We start from the raw sequence: 21,876 nt of genomic DNA, 5'->3' as shown, positions 1-21,876 counted from the left end.
TGTGATTAAACGGGGAAAAAAACCCCTGACTCTCAAAAAAACCTCCTAAAGCTTTCTAGCAGTCAAGCTTCAGATCAGGGTTTGGGGGTTGTGGGTTGTTTCATTGTTGGTGTTTTTTAGCCCTTATAGTTTCATGTAACTGTTCTACCAAGAGATCTTAAATAATTCCACTAGACTAATATAAGAGGTGATAGTGTTGCCAGTGTTTGTAGGCAAAAATTATTGCTGAAAAATATTTACATTTCATATTTATACATTTCAAGGCTGCATTTTTGTCTCTTTTAACTTCCAGCTCTAATAGGCATTTTTAAGGGTAGGAGGGAATGGAGGGTGCTAGAGACATTCAAGGTGAAACAGAGTTAAACAAAATTGGAGCTGATCCACACGTGATGTTGTTGTTGGAAAGACTAATGATAGGGATAGGGATAATGAGTGAAGATGGACAGGAGGTCAGGTATGGACTTGCAAAAGAATATAGTGGGAACAAGGGCAGCACTTTAATTTTGGGTTGTGTGTGTAGAAACATCACTGTGTAACATGTAACTCTGTGAATCAGAGAGGCTAGAGAGGTACAAGGTTACCTTAGTTTTAAGGTTAGCAAGTCCTTTGCCTGGTTTTGTTACCAAGGTAGCAGTGTGATTTCCTGCTACTCCAGCGGGGACGGTACCTGGGAAATGGGCTGCAGACTACCTGGAGTGAAGTGTGACGCAGCCGAGGGCTGGATTCTACCGGGACGGCTCACGAAGATTGTCAGAGCGCCAAGGAAATGTGTGTCAGCCTCTGGTCACCTTTGCACTGTTCTAGGTCTTCCACCCCTGGGAGGAGCTCGCACAACTGGGGCTTGCCCTAATCCACGGTTCTGCTTAGGGCTCCGTCTCTGGATTTACGGCGTTTGGACTACCTTTGCTTTCCAAAAGCTGTGTCTGGAAGTGCCCGGGGACCTGCAGCGCTGGAGTTCCCCTCGTGCTCTGGAGCCGTCGCAGGCAGCGATGGATATAGTGGCTCTGCCGAGCCCCGGTGCCGGCACGATGGCGATCCTGCTGCCCTGCAAACACGCGCACCCCACACACCTCTCTTGGCTGTCTTCGAGGTCCCTGCAGCACGGCGAGCCTCGGCCGGCCGTCCCTTGTCCCCATACTCAGCCCCGAGGCACCGTCCGCCCGCCGGACTCCCCTTGATACCCGGGAGGGGCTCTGCAGCTCTCCCGGCTCCTGCACACCCGCGCGAAGCCGCGGAGCTGTCCCGGTGCCCGCCTGCGGCGGCCGCGGGGCGGGGGCGGGCGGAGGAGCCGCCCCTCCGCGGGCGCGGAGCTATAAGGGCAGCGCAGCGCGGCGCGGCGCGGGGCGCAGCGGGAGCCATGGGGAACCGTGTCACCCGCGAGGACTTCGAGTGGGTCTACACGGAGCAGCCCCACACGCAGCGCAGGAAGGAGATCTTGGGTACGACGGGGGGCTCAGGGGTGGCCGCTCGGGCAGCCGGGCTGGGCTGCGCTGCGCTCCTGGACGGGAAGGGACGGGCGGGGTGGAGGGGTCCGCGCCGGGACCGCCGGTGTAGGTGCGGCTCAGGGTGGTGTCCAGGCTGCGGAGAGCGAGGGCCGCAGCCCGGTGGGCTGTGGGGGGTTTCCCCCGAGGAATGTAGCATTCTCAACTCTGTGCCTTCTGGAGGCAGCGGCGGAGATGCCGGCGGCCGAACCGAGCCCGGCTGCGCCGAGCCAGGTCAGTGGGCGGCAGCGGCGGAGGGGCGACATGGGCTGTGGCCAGCGCCCGCCTGCCCGCAGCGCCGCTGCCGTCCGGGGGTCCTGGCGGGCGCGGCTCTGCCAGGTGTGCCCGGGGCGCGGGCTGGGAGCCCTCCTGCGGGCACGTGTTCCCGGTGCCTTGGTTGTGCATGAAAGTAAACGGGGATGCGGGTGAGGCGTGCGAGAGAACAATAGCAAGTGCCCGCTGCTTGTCGGGGACAAGGTACACTCCTGTATTTTCGTGTTGTACACGCAGCGCTTAACTGTGCACAAGAGTGTGGTGGGTCGGGAGGTTTATTTTTGTGGGGTTTGGGCTATTCTGAACATCGTTTCTGAGAAGATCTGACAATTCAGAATCGTCACAGAATATTGTTGTGTGTCTCCTGAAAATACGTTTTCAACTTTTTATTAATAAAGAAGATTTTGATTTTTTTTCTCCTCTTTTCATTTGGGTGAGTTGGTTGTTTTCTTCCCTCTAACGAGGTGAATAAAGTTTTTAAAGAACTTTTATAAAAAGGCAGTGGAGTTTCTGGCTGAGTTGCTGCACGAGGTATATGCTAATTGGGTGCAGGTTTTTAACTCCCCCACAATCTTACAGATTAATCCATTATTAATCTAAATTACAAAACCATTTCCGGTATAGTTGCAGTCGTGGAATATCCACGTCCAGGTTTGAATTGCATCCAGGAAAATAATAATTATTGTACTGTGTAATCATGATAGACAAATGATGTCAGTATAGAAAATGACATTTCTTGGTGTCGTGCTCCTCATCCCTTCAGTCAAGGGGACTACATTTTGGTGAGCTAAGGATAGGAGTGTGTATGGTGGGTCTCTGCCCTTGCAGCTGTCTTGCCTTTTTGGTTGTGCTATAGAATGGGGACTGCAAATCATGGTGAAGCTGTAAGGAGGTACTTGGACTCCCTTGTTGCAGCAAACTCCTTTTATGACTTTTCAGCTACACACTTGCAGAGATTTTGCCCACCCTCTCTTGGGGTTAAGAACAAGCAATTGGAATCAAGGGCCATCTTCTTTTCAGCTTCCCCTGCCCCAGCTGTGGGAGTAGAAGGAAGGGCAGAGAGAAATACAACATGGGAAGAAAGACATGAATGATCTGTGTCTGATGAGGCAGAATGGGTTATAAAACTAGTGTCATAAATACCAAAATGTTACCAAAAGTTACTGAAACTATCATAATATCCCACATAATATTTGTATAACGATCCTCACTCTATTATTCAAAGCCTAAGGTCACCTAGTACCCAGAGTATATACTTATCAAAGTGCTTACTGTTTATTAAGCTGGAGTAGACAGTAAGAATCTTACACACATATGAACAAAAATCTATAAAAATCCATGTATTTTACATTTTTGTATACAGCAATGCCTTGGGGACAGCATTCCATGCTGGTAAAGGAAGTATTTCCTTCCCAATAGGTTAATGATTTAGTTGCTAAGCACTGAAACTTGATTGTTCTGTGTTTAGGCTGCAGCTTTTAAAAATGTTGGTCTCTCTCAGGCATGGCTACTTGGATTTAAATGCAAATGGAAATTATCTATTAGGAGAAAAAAATGGGCAAACTGACAAACACATAAGGCAGTTTCTTTCTACAAAAGTGGTGTTTCCTTGGGCTGTTGCCCCAATATGTTCCTATAGAGCATCTGAGAGGTAGAAAAGGTTCATTACAAAGTTGTTTATCTTGGCTTAAGAATTTGTAGCCCAGGTGTCTGTAAGACTTTTGTAGTCAGTGACTGCATCTGAATGACAACTCTGTGAGTCTAGTCTCCCTACCATGGGCAGGGACATCTTTTGCTAGCTCAGGTTGCTCAGAGCTCCATCCAACCTGTCCTTGAACTCTTCCAGGGATGGCCCATCCACAGCTTCTCTGGGCAACCGGTTCCAGTTGAGCTGCAGAGCTGTGAGCTGTGTTTATCAACTGGGCTGGCTGGAAACTGGTTTTGTGGCAGGACACTGTTGCACTAGATGAGGGTTGTGATTCCTAATGGTTATAATTATACCAGCAAATAGATCAACATTTTGCACAAGGGAGAGGAGATACTTTCTCTCTTATCTCTTTGTAGTATCTAGGTATTAAAATGTAGCTTGTGCTTAGTACTGTCTGGGTGCAACTGCTTCTGAGTTCCAGTGGAGATCTCTTGCCAAGCTGGCACTTCGACCCTGATCACGTTATACATGTTCCTGAACACGTTATTCACGCTTTTCAGTTTATGAAATGGAATTGTTTCATTGCTATTCTCTCGCTGTCTTGTTTATGAAAAGCCTGTTACTGCCTTGTGTCAGGACTGGGATTTGTGTAATGCTGCAGTAAGCCCTGTTAGGGAAAGACCTGGTTAAAACCTTCCTGATGGAAAAGTTTTTTCATCTGTATCTGCTTATCCTTTCTGTATAGTTACAAAAATGCTATTGGGGGAGATATAACATAAAGGGGACATCTAGTGGAAATAGGATTTATTTTTCTGTCAGTAAGGATTTCTTGGACTGAAAGACTTGAAGAAACTATGGTTTTGCTCAGTGGAAGTGTTGACAGCTTTTCACTTTTGAGAGATGAAAAGATCATTGCTTAAATGCAGGTAACACCATAAGCATACAATGTATGGTCATTTCACCTGCAAACAATTTCCCAAATGCAAGCAATGAGCAATATGTTGTGACATGGGAAGAGTGAGATCATATTTGTGCCATGGGTTGGATCTAACTTTATAAAATTACTGCAGGTTGCTCAGAAAATGTCTTGCCTCACAGCATCCTTAGGGAAACACTTGTTTGCTGGTGAAGATGAGAGCTGAATCAGTGTTGCTCAGGATAGCCCAAGAGCATCTGAATATGACCTAACATCCAAGAATGCTTAATAGTTATGTAATTAGTTATTTGGCAAGTTATTTTGGAGTGGAGATGGTGCAAGTGTTTTATATGTGCTTTATCCTGTAGGAAGACTGAGATGTTAGCCCATGGGGAGGGGTAGAACAAAATTAAAAGCCAAAATCCATTTTATGTTAGCATTTAGCTGATCCAAGTATCACTTCCAGCTCTGCTTTCTTATTTAGAGATTAATCTGCTATTTCTTCCAGCTGTCTCTTCTGTTGCCTTTTTAAACCTCACATTTATGAAAATTCTGATAAGTTGTACCTGCTGAAATATGCAATGTATCATCTCCTTAGTTTAAATCAAGGCTCTGAAGTACATGTGCTTCTGGCAAAGAAACTATGTTTGCCCTTTATGTTGCAGCGTGTCGTCACAGTGCTGATGTGCATGTCCTCTGATGAGCACACCCAGGAGCTGCTATCCCAGTGCTCTTGCCCTGGGATCACCTTTGAAATAAATCACATGGGCAGAAAGTCACTGATTTAGGCATTTGGTCTTCTGTGGGAAATGTATTAAGTATGACTGAAGGCTTCAGTTTACCCCAAATTGCAGTTTTTTGTTTCAGAAGGAGCTAGAAGTCCTCTTTCTAGCATCCCTACCTCCCTTTACCCTGAACTAGCTAATAAACCAACATAAGCAAACCGGTTACAGCTGCTGACATAGTGATGTGCTGACATCATCCACCTCTGTTGACACCGGCAGTGTGGCACCACTGCAGTACTTTCCCTCTGGTGGCCACTTCTGGGTGACCCACTGCCCTTCGACCAGCTACCACTAAGCAATTTAGAAGCTTGTGGGTGACAAATACAAGATTAAGACGCTTGTCCTTGCACAGTGGACATATAAAACTTCAGTGTAATTAGTTAGGCCAAAAATGTTTTTTATTATTTTCCATGCTGGAGGGACTAGGAGACTGTGAAAAATCAGAAGGTGTTGTCATGCATGTTGTCTTCTGTGTGTCCTGACTCATACATTGTTTGAATTAATCACAGAATCACAAAATAATTTGAGTACCAGGTACATAACTACCTAGATCAGGTTGTTCAGAGCCCCAACAAACCTGTCCTTGAATGTTTCCAGGGATGAGGCATCTACAGCCTCTCTGGGCAACCTGTGATAGTGTTTCACCACCCTCATTAAAAAATTTCTTCCTTATGTCTAGATTAAATGTCTCCTCTTTTAGCTTGGAACTGTTACCCCTTGACCTATCACAATAAGCCCTACTAAACAGTCAGTCCCCATCGTTCCTATAAACCCCCATTAAACATTGAAAGGCAATAAGGTCTTCCTAACACCTTTTCCTCTCTAGGCTGAACAGCCTCCATTCTCAGCTCTCTCAGCCTTTCCTTATTGGAGAGGTGCTCCAGCCCTCTGACAATTTTCATGGCCTTCCTCTGGACCTTCTCCAGCTGGTCCACATCTTTCACTGAGTACTTGGGTGTGCTGTGCTTTTATAAGCATGTTTGTGACCTGAGCTGCTACAAGGCAAAATACTGTAATGTCAGTAAACTGTCTTCTTTTGTTTTGTTTATTTATTTGTCGCAAATACCAGCTCCAGCATAGGACATGGAGTAGTAAATTGTACATCCTGTGCCTGGTGTCTCTTTTACTTGTTTTGACAAGGACTCGTAGTCAATAGAATGTAGTCCAGGACAGCAGTATCACAGACTTTTTTTCCTCCTTCCGTTTAACAAAGCTTCTAAGTGACTGATGCTGAGGAGTAAGTCCACTTTGACTATATCAGTACGCTGCACTTGGTGTGAAAAGAAAGGAAAATTAAGAAATTAAATTTCTTCTCTTTTTACTACTAGTTTCTTTTCTTTTAACTACTAGTTTCTCAGAGATGTGGGCATGGCTGCTGCTCCTTTAAACCTCCATCACCATTGTCTCTGTGGACAGCTCCTGCTCTTGTTCACTTCCAAATTCCATTTGTGCCAAGATGTGCAAGTGTGAAGTATGTGGTGTCACATCAATGAGAAATTGTGTTTGGTGCTACCACTGGGACTTGCCTGTCAGGGACAGTGTCAGTAGGACAGAGGATGAGTGAGAGTTCAGAACAAGGTATTTGCTGTTGCCTGAGGAGGAGGAACAGCAGGACCTGGCAACCAAAGGCCTGTCCAGGAGCATTTGCTCCAGTCCTAACAGAGGATCACTGTAGGGCTATGGTGAGTGCTCTTGGATCTCCAGAGAGAAGCACCAATGGAAAAAAATACGGTCAGACTGATTTGTCAGTTTAAGTACTTGTGGCAAATGAGACCTGCCTCTAGAAAGATGCTTAGAACAGTGGAGTGATCTCTGTGAAAAATTAATTCAGTAGATGGGCTGTTTCAGAATTGTGAACCCTTCTGAAAATATATTTGCAGCATTTGTTCTCTCTTGACTTGTGCGAGTGGGGAATGCTGTCTTTCATCATTGTGGAGCAGAGACTGACTGGGCAGAGTTAGTAACTACATTTACCTACTGTACTAAAGTGCCTGTGCTGCTTTGGCAGTGTGCTGACCTTAGAGGCAGAAAAATCATCCTTGTGCCCTGCTGTACATCTACACCAGTGTCCCCATCCTTCGATGGCAGTACAGTGGCTCATTCTGGACAGATGGAAGCAGCACACGTGGATAAGCTGCCTGCTGGCCTCAGCTAACAGACTCCCTCAATGAGCTGGAGGCTGGAAGATGTGCTGTGTAGACATCAGGGTAGCTGGGTCTCTCCTGTTCTCGTCGGACTATAAAGGGCAAAACCTGGTCCCATGCAGTTATATAACTTGGTGGGTGTTGTGTCCTGTCCTGTGTTGTGTGTCCATGCCCTCATCCACCCCACTCCCTTCCCACCTTATACAGAAGGGATGAATGACGGGGTTGGGTTTTTTCTCCTCTTTCTGTGCCCTCTCTCTGTGCCTCTGATTCTCTGTTGCCTTTTTTTCATGCAGGTGGGTGATACCTGCTTTGCGTAGCACCTACAGACACTTGTCACAGCAGCCTTACAGGGATGTCCAGGCTTTTCAGCAGCAAGTGAGGCTCTTGCCTTACTAGCATTCTTTCAGCTAACTGCAAGGCATGAACACGGGGGAAAAATGAGATAATTTGTGTTATCACAAATTTGTCAGCACATTATACATGAATTGCAGTCATCAGGATCACTTAATCTGCTTTTCATGTGTCTCACTGAAGAGTGCTTGGCCTCAAGTTTGGAAAGGGTCAGCATTCAACATTCTGCATTTGAAGTGTTCCTGAACCAACAGGTCTCTGGCAGGCTACTCCACCAGTAGCTTTTAGCCTCCAGTGAGCTGACCAGCACCACCCCACTGCCCAAGCCATGGTTTCTTCATGAGGAGAAACCTGAAATTTTTCCATGCCATGGAAACAGGGTGGCTTTATCAGTATTAATGATAAACAGCCACAGTATTGTGGTTTGAGTAGTATGCAAAAATTTACTGTTGGAGAGGAGTTAATCATGTGTTGAATTTAATATTAAACCCTGGCAAGTCACTTAGTAGCTGTCACCTGCGATAAGTGCGACCTGCCTGCATTGCTGCCATTTGGCAGTGACTGCTCTGCTCCTTTTAAATGGAATCTGCAGTCCGTGTTGGCTGCCACAGAAAGAAATAGGTCAAAAACTTCCATTATTCTCAAATGACTGTATAAAGCATCTCTAAGCAATTTTCCCATCCCATTAAAATTTCTTTTTTGTTTTGTTTTGGGGGTCAATGTGGCCTCAATTTGACCAGGCTGAGGAACAGATTTGGTTGTTTTACGTTTCATCTCTTCTGATGACTGCAGTAACTTATCTCTACCAGCTGCATGATGTGATAACCTTTGAGGTGCCTTGATTTATTAAAGAGTTTTCTGGCTTTTGGACAGATACCCCTAAGAAAGACATTAAGCTACATAAAACTGCATGTCTGTAACAGTTGTTCTGACCAGGTCATTGTATCATTATACTTTAGAGTGAACTTTGCATAAGCAGCACTTCGTGTAAAATTTTGGTACCTGTTCAGGTATGCTACTTCTGGCATGTTAACTTTTCTGGTGTGAAAAATAAAATTTCAAGAATTTCAAGAATAGTGAAAACAGCAACAAAAACAAAGCAGCAAAACAAAAAAAAACCCTGGACTTTCTGGAGTTTTTTATTAAAAAATTGTCTGACTTTAGAAAGATACGAACTTTTACTACAGCTTTCCCACCACTTAGAAAATCTTTTTCTTTCCTGAACACTCCTCATGGTGACCTTGGCCTCCTTGTCCTGACAAGATTTGAGAATATCTTTTGTCCTCACCTTCCACAGCACTTGTACAATCTTTGTAATCTCTAATTTCTGTCAAACTGGGCTGAAGTTGGCCAAGAGGCTGAAAGGTTGTCAGAATGGCTGCAGAGCATTTCCACATCAACCTGTTTCCTTAAGTAGCACTTCATCTCTTTGAACTTCTGCAAACTTCTCATGGTTCACTTCTACAAAAACCTTCTCTGCGTCCAGCACTCAGTATCTGCCACTGCTTTCAAGGTCACATAAATTACATGTATTGTCTCCAGCATTTGTTTATAGTATACACAGCTGCATAGATGCAGATCATTGTAATCTGATTTTATTGTATTGGTATTATACTGTGACAGTGAGATGATGTTTACTTTTCTATTCATAAAATGGGCCCATGAAACTCACAGGGACACACTGTGTAACCTCGGGGTTCAGAATGAGTGACTTCTCTATGCACTTATCTGTGTAAGCTGCAATTACTGAGAAATGCAAAGTATGAGTTAGAGGAGGGAGGTCAGTTGTGGGTAAAAGCCATAAGGCAGCAGAAGGAATCATGTGCAAGTTAATACTGGAAGTGAGAAGTGTAGATCCACAAAGAGGAGATGTGAATCAATGAACAGCACCTAGAGGGTAAGCTGTACTCTGTATTTTATTTTCTTTCTTAAGGACAGATGAATGGCAGGTGGAACTGAAGTTCAGTAAGCTGGTCCTGGCCTGACACAAGTCAGATCTGGCAAGCCTAGCCTGCATCACTCTGACACTGTACTGCAGTATTTGTGAGGCCTCATGAAGCTGTTGTGTGATTATATGTGTGGCTTTTATGCCTACTTTTGGTATATGACATGGAAACAGAGAAAAATTTTCCATGCTTTACAAAATCCTGATAATATTACTGACTTAATTGTGATGTTACTGTGTGTGAAGAATTGTATGTTTTGTGAGCACTGGTAAACACTCAAATAATTAGGAATTTTTTTTAAATGCTGTGTTTGTCATCTAACCACAGAGCAAAACCAGGTGAGCCTGTTGCTCAGCTCTCTTTCCTCTGCTTGTGTGTTTGAAACAACAGTGTGAAAAGGACTACAGAGAAGGCAGTTGTATCCCTTTTGTGCAAAGTAACATCTGATCTGAGCAAAATACAAAAGGACATTAAAAACATGGAGAAGGTGTTTCTTAGAGCTTAAGTCCTGTGGGGTTTGGCATATTACTACTCATCACTGTGAAGCGATGCTCATTGTGGGGAAGGGACATGACGCCACAGAGTGACCATCAGGGCATTTTTTTTTTTTTATATGTCTATATATATAGACATATAAGTATGTATATATCACTATCAATCACAATTGGATATGATGCTGTAAAACTTTCACCATAGTAGCAACCCTATTTTGGAATTAGCATTTTATAAAACCAGGGCCTCAAACATAGTGTGATAAAAACCAGGGAGTCACAGTGTGGTTGTGTTTACCTAACTATGATCTAACCAAATTTTTCTCTGCATTTTTTCCTTTAGCAAAGTATCCAGAGATCAAGACTCTGATGGGCCCAGATCCACATTTAAAGTGGATTGTATCTGGAATGGTTTTCACGCAGCTGCTGGCATGCTACCTGGTAAAAGATTTATCTTGGAAATGGATTTTCTTCTGGGCTTATGCTTTTGGGGGTTGCATCAACCATTCCCTGACCCTCGCCATCCATGATATTTCACACAATGTGGCCTTTGGCAACAAGCAGGCCAAGTGGAACCGATGGTTCGCAGTCTTTGCCAACTTGCCCATTGGCATCCCCTACTCTGCCTCCTTCAAGAAATACCACATTGACCATCACCGGTATCTGGGAGGGGACAGTTTGGACGTGGACATTCCCACAGACTTTGAGGGCTGGTTTTTCTGCACGCCGCTTCGGAAACTGCTTTGGCTGTTCCTCCAGCCTCTGTTCTACAGCCTGAGACCACTGTATGTGAACCCCAAAGCAATTACACAGATGGAAATTCTCAATGCTCTCGTCCAGTTTTCTGTAGACCTCATCATTTACTACCTGTGGGGGCTCAAACCAGTTATTTACTTAATAGCAGGTACAATTCTTTGCTTGGGTGTTCATCCCATTTCTGGGCACTTCATAGCAGAACACTACATGTTCCTAAAAGGGTATGAGACATACTCTTACTACGGACCTCTGAACTGGCTCACCTTCAATGTAGGCTACCACATGGAGCATCATGACTTCCCCAGCATTCCTGGATGCAGATTGCCCATGGTAAGGATAGCACGAGTGAGTTGGATTTTTTATGAAAGCTGCTAAACTGTCTCAAAGAAAACACTCCAAATCATAGCAATTGATGAATTTAAGAAAAAAAGGGGAAAATAAAGAAAACAGCTTTTTTGATTTGTTTCTCATTAATTTTAAGCCAGAGGTTGAGAGAAATGGCTGTCAAACTGCTGTAATATTTAGTTTATTTGATGCAAAGTAGAACATCTGAGCTTCAGAGGGCTTGAGGAATACCTTTTGCATGATAAAATCCTCCAAAAAGGCTTTAAATGTCTTGATTTACATCTCTCAGCCACCAAGTTTCAACTCTTTGAAAGTTTAAAGGCCCATCTAAAGGGAGGCAGGTGGCAATTGCTACTGGAAATTTGTCTAATGATCAATCTGCTAACTATATTGCTTGATTAACATCAAAGAAAATTCTTCTGTTTTTGAGATAAGTTTTAGGGCATGTTCCAGCCTGACACAGATAGCACTAGAAAATAAAGCCGCACTCTCTGTGACTCCTTTTAGCTCTGCTGCCCCACCCACAGAAACTGAGGAGGCCTGGTCTGTCATTGGGAAAGTGCTGTGGCTTTCCTCCTTTGAAAGGCAAACCCATTTTTGTTTATGTTTTATCAGTTGTGGGAATCAAATTTGCAAAGCCCAGGTGTCTAGGAATGGTTTTCAATCTCCCTCCAGGCATGTGGCTGCTCTTGTGTGTTTTAATACCTGGGTTCCTCAGCAGGTGCTCACAGTGTTAGAGGTACGTGAGTTTGAAGGATTACTCCTACGTACAAGTTCTCTGACGTAACAGGAAGGAAACCTCTTTCTCTGGCCTGATGCAAAGTTGGGAACTGCTACTGCAATATATATCCTTTGAGGTGGAGGTAGACCTGAGGAGCCTGAGGTTCAGGAGCTGTGACCTCCCCATTACTGATACCATGTGCAGCTTCTATGATGGCATACCCAGGCAAACCCTGCTGTATGGGTTCATGTTCTCCATCACAGAAACACTCTCTGCTCAAATCAACTGGAGATTTTCTTGTGTAGAAGAGTATGGGAAGCCTCTATATAGCCTGAAATTGTGTTTCATTCACCTCCTTCGCTGCTGGAGGTCTGTCCTGGAGACACTGCCTGTTCCTGGCAAGGCCCAGAGGAGCTGGTACAGCAGCTTACATTCAGATACGAGGTTCCCCTGTGAGGCACTCCCATCACTGATACACCTGATAGCTCAGAGGGGAAGTGCATGTGCTTAGCTTTAGTTTCAAATGTTCAAACTTGTTAGATGGGCTTAGATACTTAGATTACCAAAATGTAAATAGAAGAGAAGGAGGTTAGCTCTGTATCCTGCACAAGGGAGGTGAGTGACTAATTGAACTTGCTGGGACTGTTGCTCCAGCCCTGATTGAGACCTGAAAAGCTCTTCTCCACCCACACCAAAAAATGGTTCAGCCTAATTCCTTGAGGCAGCACAGCAGCTGGAAGTGTCTGCCCTCCTGTGTAAAGAGGATGGAGTTATTAGCTGAATTTCATGAGCTTGTGTTTGCGTGTGTTTTGCTCTTTGGTAACTGTGACTCGCCCTGCTGGTGGAGGAGAGAGCAGACTTGTCAATCACTGTTGCCTGACAGAATTATATAGAAGACTTGGAGTCTAATGAGTGATCAATTACAAGTAAAAATTCCATTAAAAAGTGAAAATTCTTTGGCAAAACAGTTACTGTAGAAAATGCTTTGACCATAAAAACAAGTTGGTTACTCTTTTCTGCAAAATGAGAAAAAAAAATCTCTGCCTCTCTGGTGGAAAGAAATAAAGAAACAGATCCTCTCTGATTAGCTTTAAATCTTGAACTTCATAGCAGGTAGGAAACCTCACCTTGCTCTACTTTCCTTAACCTTCTGGCAAATTCTTCACTCAGCAAAGATCTGTTTTTTTCAGATTTAGTCTCTTAGACACTTGAACTTCTAATAGTTGCATTGTGTAATGTGGATGACCTCTCAGTGAGACTATTTTTATTTTTAATTACTGTCAAGTAGAAAGTGGAATAAAGATTTCTATTTTTAAAAATCTATCCTGCATGATTGAGAGCAGGGAAGAAAAAGGATTTGAGAATAACTGGATCTCAATCTTGGAAAGCAACTGGCTTTTCAGCTTGCTTATCAGGAAAGTAAATTCAGCTTTGTCCTTTGTTACAGGTGTGTCATTCAGAATGTTCTGAGTAATGTGTTTGCCACTGGAAAGACCTTTACCCTAGGACTGTGACAGATGTGAAAGAGGAAGAATTAGGCTCTGCTCATAAGCTTATGGATATTAAAGATGAGTGACATGGGTGTGCAGCAAGAACTTGTCCCACTAGTATAATGAGAGATTACACAAGAGACCATGAAATTTAACATTGCAATGAAGGACCTGCTCTAAAAAAACACCTGTAGACTTAAGACTAGATTAGTCTTTCAATGAAGTCTTGTAACTATAAAATATTGCATTGTTTACCAAATGAGTAAAGAGATCCATTCTTCATTGTCTGTAGGATTGAGTATACTTGTGGGGAGAGGAGACTGGAGAAGAAGGAGGAACTCTACTCCTCCTAGAAGCTGCAATAAAAGTGGCAGTGTTACCAGAGGCAAGCTAGTTACTCATTAAGCTTGTGGGAAAAGGAAAAGACATGGTATGAAACCAGATTTATTAGACAGACAAGACTGGAAAACATGGTAGATGTGCTGGTTTTGAGTTGCAAATTTCTTTAACCCTATGATGGCCAGGAGGGCTAGCTCGAGAGTTCTTCACCCTGTGGTGGAGATGTAGGACTATAGAGGGAACTTCTGTAATTAGCCTTTGAGCATTCTAAATGTAATTTTGCAGCTTTGTGTCATAAGGTTCTCTAGTTTCTGTATAGCCCCAGGACAAAGAGCGTGTAACAGCCATGCTGACAGACTAGGCTGCATTTGACTTTTGTGCCTATCAGGTATGATGGACTAGGATTAGGGTCTTATCACTGTGTTCTACAAGCACAGAGCCAGAACAAAAGTTTCAGTCCAACAGGTATGATTTTTTACCCTGCCAACTTGATCTGCTTGAAGAAAAGCCTCAATATATCAGGTGCAAAGTGCCTAGTAATTGTCCTGCAGACTTTGCATTCTCTTGTTATCCTTCTCTGATAACAGAATCACAGAATGGGTGAAGTTCAAAGGGACTGCAATGGGGTCATCTGATTCAGCCTCCCTGCTCAAACAGAGGCGCCCCAGAGCACATGGCACAAGATTGTGTCCAGAAGGTTCTTGAATATCCCCATCTGACTCCGCATCATCTCTGGACAATCTGTTCCAGTGCTCGGTCACTGCACAGTAAAGAAGTTCTTCCTCATGTTCAGGTGGAACTTCCTGTGCATCAGTTTCTGCCAGTTGCCTCTTGTCCTATTGCTCGGCACCACTGAGAAGAGCCTGGATCCATTCTCTTGACACCTACCCTCCAGATACTTATCGATACTGATGAGGTTCCCTCTCGGTTGTCTTTTCTTGAGGCTGAACAGGCCCAGCTATCTCAGCTTTTTCTCATAAGAGAGATGGTCCAGTCCCTTGATCAACTTTGTCACCTTTTGCTGGACTTGCTCCAGGAGCTCCATGTCCCTCTTGTACTGAAGAGCCAGAACTGGACACTGCATTTCAGATGTGCCTCACCAGGGCTGAGTAGAGGGGCAGGATCACCTCCCTCGACCTGCTTCCAATGCTCTCCGTAGTGCACCCCAGGATTCCATTGTCCTTCTTGGTCCCCAGGACACTGCAGGCTCATGGACAGCTTGTTGTCCGCCAGGACCCCCAGATCGTGCTCCTCAGAGCTGCTTTCCAGCAGGTTCCCCCCAGCCTGTGCTGGTGCCTGGTGTTATTCCTCCCCAGATGCAGGACCCTGCACTTGCTCTTCTTGAATTTCAGACAGTTCTTTTGCAATTTCCGTTTACAAACTAGCAATGAGTTAAGACTTACAGTTGAGATTTGTAAGGAAGAAGGTGGGGAGGAGTTGAAGAAAATGGACCACCTACAATGCAATAAATGAAGAGCTTGAGGAGCAGGATTTTGAAATACTTAATCACAGTGCCATCCTCTTTAAGGCAATCTATGATCTGGCCACAAAACTTGCTACCTGGAAACTGCTGCCTACAGGTTTTGTACTGTAATCAGAATGTAACACAGAGGATGACTCTTCCAGCCTCAACCATACTTCACAGATATCACAGAATCATTAAAGTTGGAAAAGACCTGCAAGATCATTGAGTCGAGACTTTGATCTAATACCACCATATCAGCTAAACCATAGGATGAAGTGCCATGTTGAGTCATTTCTTGAACACTTCCAGGGGTGGTGACTCCACCACTTCCTTGAGCAACTGTTCTAGTGTTTGACAAGTCTCAGTGAAGAAATTCTTTCTGCTGTCCAACCTGAACCTCGCTGGTGCAGCTTGAGGCCTTTTATCTCTTGTCCTGCTGCTTGTTGCCTGGAGAGGCCGATCCCTACCAGGCTACACCCTCCTTTCAAAGATTTGTAGAGTGTGATAAGGTCTCCCCTGAGCCTCCTTTTCTGCAGGCTAAACAACCCCAGCTCCCTCAGCCACTCCTCATATGATGTTGCATTTAAAAGGGAACCTGCATTAAACTCCAATTACTTTCTGCCCTCCCACTATCCAGATTTTCTGGTTGATAAGCTGATAATTCTGTTTTATGTATGGAGATGCTGAAAGAAATAACCAAAAATGAGATGTTTTTGCTGGGAAACTTTTGTGTAGATCTATTGTAAAAGAGAAACCTCTTTTAAAATTCTTTTCTGCCTTGTGATAGCAAGATGGGAACATGTATCTTAACAAATTTCCTTCTTTTCCATAAGAAAATCCTTCAGAAGCCCCACCTCTAACTGCATTCATTAAATTTTCTTTTTTCTCCATTCCTTATTGCAGTTCCACCTTCCCCTCTCCATTGTTTCTGTACATCCCACATGGTTGTCCTGCCCAGAGCAGAGGGACCTTGCCAGCTATGCAAGTGGTGCCTGCCTTCCTGCACAAGATGCTGCTCATGTTTGCTGAAGCTATTGGGCTGAATATAGGCAGGCTGTTTATTGGCCTCTTCTCTGAGCCATTTTTAACTACTTTGTCAATACTGCTTTTCAGTCAGCCTTTGGAGCCAGAGGACACAGCCTGAGGCATTGTTCCTAGGAGCTGAATGGGTTTCTCTGAATCTCTGTCCTTCCACTTCCATGTGCAAGGGGCAATACAGGAAAACTTCCTGAAGCTCTTGTAGTGGTCAGAATCTAACATGGTCAAGAGCCCTGCAGAATAATGTAACTACCTAAGAAAACATGATTTGGTGCAGAGGGCAAGAAATACATGGGGCTCTGGAGAAGAGAGAATGGTAGACTTGCCATATGAACTTGAGTATCGTAGATAAGGGCTGAATTGTAGTTGAAAGGCAGAATTCAGGCAGAACATCTAAAATGGAGTTAGGAGGGAAGGTCTAACCAACTGTGTGCTAGGGAATGACCATGTCAGAGCTGGAGTGGAACTTTTGGAGCTGGTTATCTGAGCCCCCCCTTTGTGTTTGCATCAGGCTTCATGAGTAGCCTTCATTCAAGGGAGTTTACTGTAGAAATAGTCCTCCCTCTCATCCTCTGGCTATTTCAATCACCCAGCTGGTGAAAGGGAGGATATAAAATCCAGATTAAATTATTTCTGACCAGGGTTACAGAAGGAGCATGGGGAACTAAATCTGCATCTCCAGAGATCTTAGCTGGCACCTGGAAATCACTTTTCTTCCAGTTATTAACAAATACTTCTAAGGAGAAATCCTGATATTGTCTGAATCCCATTGAAAATTAACTACTTTGAAGTACAAATCAATGCTTTAAAGCAGGATAGAGGAAATAATTAGGAAGCTTGAAGTACTCTGTGAAAGACAGAATACAGTCAGACCTGAACTGAATCTCCCATCTCCAGCACAGCACTACCATGCCACAAACACAAGGTGTAGGGACAGAGGTACAGAGTTGAAAGATCTTAATAAGACCTGTACATTATCCAACTTACCTCATAGAGAAGCATCTGCTAGGAAGCTGAATTAATGAGGTAATTAGCAGGGAGCCATAGTATCTTATAATTTAACTTTCACTGGGATTCTTACCTTTTCACAGTCACAATGCTGTGTTAAGGTTCCACTGTTACACCTTGGGTGGTGATGATACCCTCTTCTCACATGATGATTTCTGTGTAACCCTTTCACCCTTCACTGGAACTCTGCACTGTGCTCAGCATAGCTGGCTGTAAAATTCTGCAGGGTTTTTAAAGGGAGAAGTCATGGTGTCCAGCAAGACAAACTACTCTATTCTGGAGGTTTGTTTGTCTAGGAGGTGGAGCTGCAGTAAAACCATGCCCAAGCAGGTAGTGCAAGTGTGCTATAGTTAACAGATTCTGCTGCTTTATAAATGTGTTCAAAAAGCAGAGCATCTAGTTGGAGCAGAAATAACAGCTGATGACTTGGGAATCCTCACAATCCCCTGAACCTGCCAGCTCCGGAACCTCTCTGTCCTCCGGTTCTGGCCTTACTCCCACTACAAGCCCCACCCCAATGCTGCACAATGCTTCTCTGATGGCAACAGTCTTAAGACTTGGGGCATTATAGCAGGGATGAAATTTTATTAGACTTGTGACCTAATAATGATCTCGCAGTATTTTTAATATCAGACTGCAGAGAACAGACCACCCCTGCAATTTTCTTTGCCTGCTGGAGGAACGTGTCTCTTGGATTTGTACCATGGTAGCAGAATGGAGAGAAAACAAAGTGTAGGCAAGGTTGTGTCTGGCATTTTCTCAGTCGTTAATTTTCTCTTACGCAGAACCCTCAACAGAAGAATATTACAAGTGGAAAACAGGGCTTTAAATACAGTGTGCTGGAGTCTTGGCAATTGATAAAGTGGATAAGACATCTCATTGTGGAGATGCCACCACCTCTGAAATGAGACAAAATAGTTCTGAGTGAAGGCAGAATCCATCGTCTTTCAAATTATGACACTGTGAGGCAAAACTTACATCAGAAATCTGCTAAGAAGTATCTAAATGCATTTAAGTACATCTCATTTGGCTGAACTTCAGAAGCTCACAAGCAATAACAAGTAACTTCAGGTTATGGCTGTGCTATCAGATCTGAATGTCAAGGTTGAAACACACCTGACTCTGTGCAGCCAAACAGCTCATTCTCTCTCTTCTTCTTCCAGGTGAAGAAGATTGCAGCAGAATATTATGATAACCTCCCACATCACCAGTCCTGGATTCGAGTTCTGTGGGACTTTGTTTTTGATGACACTCTTGGTCCTTATTCAAGGGTTAAGAGACTGTGCAAGCTGGCAAAGGAAAGCTAACCGGGTAGGTCTGCCTGCTGCAGTGGTGTGTGTTTGTTCATTGCCACAACTTCAGTTTTCTGCAGAAATAGAAGGATCTTTCTGTGTGCTGAATTAAAGTTGGTGCATGCTGCTTACGCCAAGAGGATGAGTGTGAAAATGAAGCCATTTTAGACTACTGATACTTTTTAATAAAGGATATTTGTATATGTAACCCTCAGAAACTACATTAGAGTGAACTATGATTAAGTGAACCTTAGGTCTAGGCTTAGAATTAACTTCCTGGGACACAAGAGCCTAAGCCCAAGTTTTGGCTTTGTCCACAGGGGAGAACGTTTGCTGTGTGTTATGTGTGAGCATGCGTGTGTGCAGTTCAGGACTGGTTTCTCTTGATGCCAGATTGGAAGTAGATGCTCTGTGTGCACAGGACTGTGGAAGCAGGGAGGACTGGCATGCAGAAGTAAATGATACTCTCTGGAGAACACAAGGGTGCTCTTAGCTCAATGTCTTATCTAATCTAATATCTCATTATCTTCCAATAATTGCTAATAGCAGAGATTTTATATATGCATATATGTTTATATTTTTGTACGTCTGTAACATTATTTTAGTAGCTGCGGTTGGATCTTTATTCCAGGGCTTTGTCTAAACCTTTTCTGAATGAACTTCCATTCTTAGGATCTAATACTGTCACTAACTGACAGATCTGAACTGTGGCAAGGAGAAATCCTTTCTTTAGTCTTCCACCTACTGCCCTGATCAGCAGCATGGATGTGCCTCTGGAGGAACTGGGTGGTCCTTTCTCATTCACCTTTTCAACAGTATTCATAACTTCATGTATCTCACCTTTTTCCCTACTGTAAGTCCTCTGGGAAAAGGAGAGGTTCTAGTTTTAATTTTTCCTTGCCAAGACTCTTAGCATCCCTAGTCACCTTTCTTGTGTCTCCTCTGTATTACACCCCTTTCTGTGCATGGGAGTTAGGAGTACATGTCCGTGAAGACATGGAGATGTCTTCATCTCCATGGTGGTATTTGTTCCTAACTGCTTTCAGAATAATGGTAATTTTTGTCCTCTGTCATTCAAGGGGCACAACTTGACATTTGGGAAGCACATGATACTCTAGCTATATAAAATTGCCACTGGTGGTGTTAAGGGGATGTACCTGGAACACAGAGATAGGGGTGTTTCTCTCGCTATATTTCTTACTTGGTGCTATTGACATTAACCTTTATCTCTCATCTCTCCCCACTGGCTACTAAAATCTTCCTGCCTGTCCTCTCCAACTAGAAACTTCTGGCTATCCTCAATAATTCTGCATCTTCAAAAATATTAATCAACATAACCTTTCTCCAAGCAGAACAATATCTTGGGAGTCAGGAATTCAGATGCCATCTAGTAAATTCCCTCTACCATGGAAAGCTGGCAAAATATTTCTGTCCTTACTAAGTGGTTAAAAGAGAGACATATATATATATATATATGTATATATGGGTTCTCTTGCCCTGTAACCCTCTAACAGTTTGCGTTTTTTTTCTTCTGGAAATCCATGGCTGTAACAAAGAAACGGATTATTGTGCAGCCTCATTGGTCCCTCAGAGTATGTGATTAGACCTGGGAAGCCTGATTTCCTCACTAAACACAATTTTGTTCCTTCCTTCAGCAGCACTGGATCCAGTGAGCCAGTTCTGTCTGTTCACAAGGCAGCTGAGCTAACCTGCTGCAATTTGGGTTCCTCCTTCATGTACCCTTTCTCCATTTTTCTCACCCATATGATTTTGGCAGTTGGGTAAATAAATACCCAGGTCTGTTCAGCAGAGCAAGATCCTTTGTAATACAGGGGCTGAACACCAGTTTATTCACAGATACTGTTTTGTGCTTTTGGATAAGAAGAGCAAGAATGGGGCTTCTTCCAGCACTTCAGCCTTCACTGGTTCCTCAGTGACAAATATACTTAAGACATTATGTCCTAATTATTAAAGCTGCTTCTCTCCCAAAGGAGGCATCGGTGTGGGAACTTTCATTACCTTCTTTGTATCAGTGCTAATGTCAGGGAATTCCAGTTTTTTATTGATTTACTTCATATTTGCTGTCACTCTGATCACATATTCAACTTCCCATGTCTTTAGCAGCTGTTCCTCAACTCTCTTGTCCAGCTTAATAAGTTAATATAAAAACACAATAAAGATTATGCTGTTTTCCTCAATTTGACTACTGTCCTTATCCTCTTTGATGAGTGACCTTATGCTGTAGTTCCCTTACTCAGCTGTTTCATGATCCAGTTATCCATGTCCTGTGGACTACTAACCTAGCCTGACACAGAGGCTCTGGTGTAAATGAGCCAACCAAAATTGTCAGCCACTTCTTCACCTGCCTCCCATCAGTATTTCCATCATGGTCCCAGCTTGCTTAGCCTGGGCAGCCCCACAGCCCTCCTGCTCAGCATTGTCCATCTCAGAAGGAATTTGAAGTGGCTGGAAGCCTGCAGTGCCTGCAGATGTGCAAAAAGAGTTCCAGTGTGTGGGGGTGCTGCTGGAGAAGGCTGTGATCCCACTCTCTCCATGAGCACTTGTCTTTGCTACTACCAATAATGTTGGCAGAAGGGTTTTTTTCATAACCACAGGGCATATGGGTCTGGGTTAAAAGTATGCTAGGGCTATGTATAGTTTTATTCCCTTTGCTTAAGAATTGATCCAGATCTCCATTGTGCAGGCACACTAGGGCTGTGGCAAATAGCTGCATGATAGGAAGGAGTGGAGAGTAATGTCCCGTTAGATTTCTGCCATGTAAGATGCCTGTGGCCTGCCCTGTTGCAGTGGCTCAACAAGCCCAGTATGAAAGGACACCCTTCTCTACAGAGGCAGCTGGCAAACTGAGTTACTGTCTGGAAGGAGGGAATCCTCTGCTAGAGCCACTACTGGAAATAAGCCACCTTGCACATCCCTGTCACTGGAGCTGTGGGCTGGCAACCAGCACAGTGCAAGTGATGCCAGGACTGCTCCCTGCCCCTGTCAGCCAAGCTTCCCCTTCCACCCCACACACTTTGCTCCCACTGCTGTTAAGTGGCCCTGTGCAAACTTCAGCTTATGATGTCATAATTATATGACGCCTGCAAAGGCAGATGAAGAAAGTAAGAAAATCCCATTTATAGCAGCTGGCTGAAGTTAACACAGCAGCACGCCATATCCAGGCTGTACAACATGGTTATCACTGACCTTAGGCAGAATGCCACATTCCGATGTGAACCATGCCAAGCACCAGCTTCAAGAACCTTAATTAGGATTATGGGAGAGTTTCACAAAACAGATGTGATCTTCAGTGGCAGCAGTTTTGAAGAGTACTTGCCATCATCAGGTATGTCATTAAATGGGTTTATTATCAGGAAATGCATG

General features: G+C 44.0%; 1 protein-coding gene across 2 annotated transcripts in view; it reads left to right on the top strand.

Moving 5' to 3' along the window:
• The window catches only part of DEGS2 (delta 4-desaturase, sphingolipid 2), a 33,351-nt gene extending 12,661 nt beyond the window's left edge, over positions 1 to 20,690 (top strand). The window contains exons 1-3 of one of the 2 annotated variants that reach the window (XM_042047965.1): positions 1,320 to 1,439; positions 10,382 to 11,124; positions 18,364 to 20,690. In XM_042047965.1, the coding sequence (XP_041903899.1) occupies positions 1,358 to 1,439; positions 10,382 to 11,124; positions 18,364 to 18,507 (969 nt within the window). In that variant the 5' untranslated portion in view covers positions 1,320 to 1,357 and the 3' untranslated portion in view covers positions 18,508 to 20,690. Of the gene's footprint in view, positions 1 to 1,319; positions 1,440 to 10,381; positions 11,125 to 18,363 lie in introns of those variants that run through there. The other variant, XM_042047966.1, reaches the window with a different exon arrangement.
• The last annotated feature ends 1,186 nt before the right edge of the window (positions 20,691 to 21,876 follow it).

Source organism: Corvus kubaryi, unplaced genomic scaffold (assembly GCF_017639235.1).
Source record: "Corvus kubaryi isolate FWS band 111438036 unplaced genomic scaffold, C.kubaryi_AGA036_p1.0 66, whole genome shotgun sequence".
NCBI lineage: Eukaryota > Metazoa > Chordata > Aves > Passeriformes > Corvidae > Corvus > Corvus kubaryi.
This window is presented reverse-complemented; position numbering and strand designations above follow the sequence as displayed.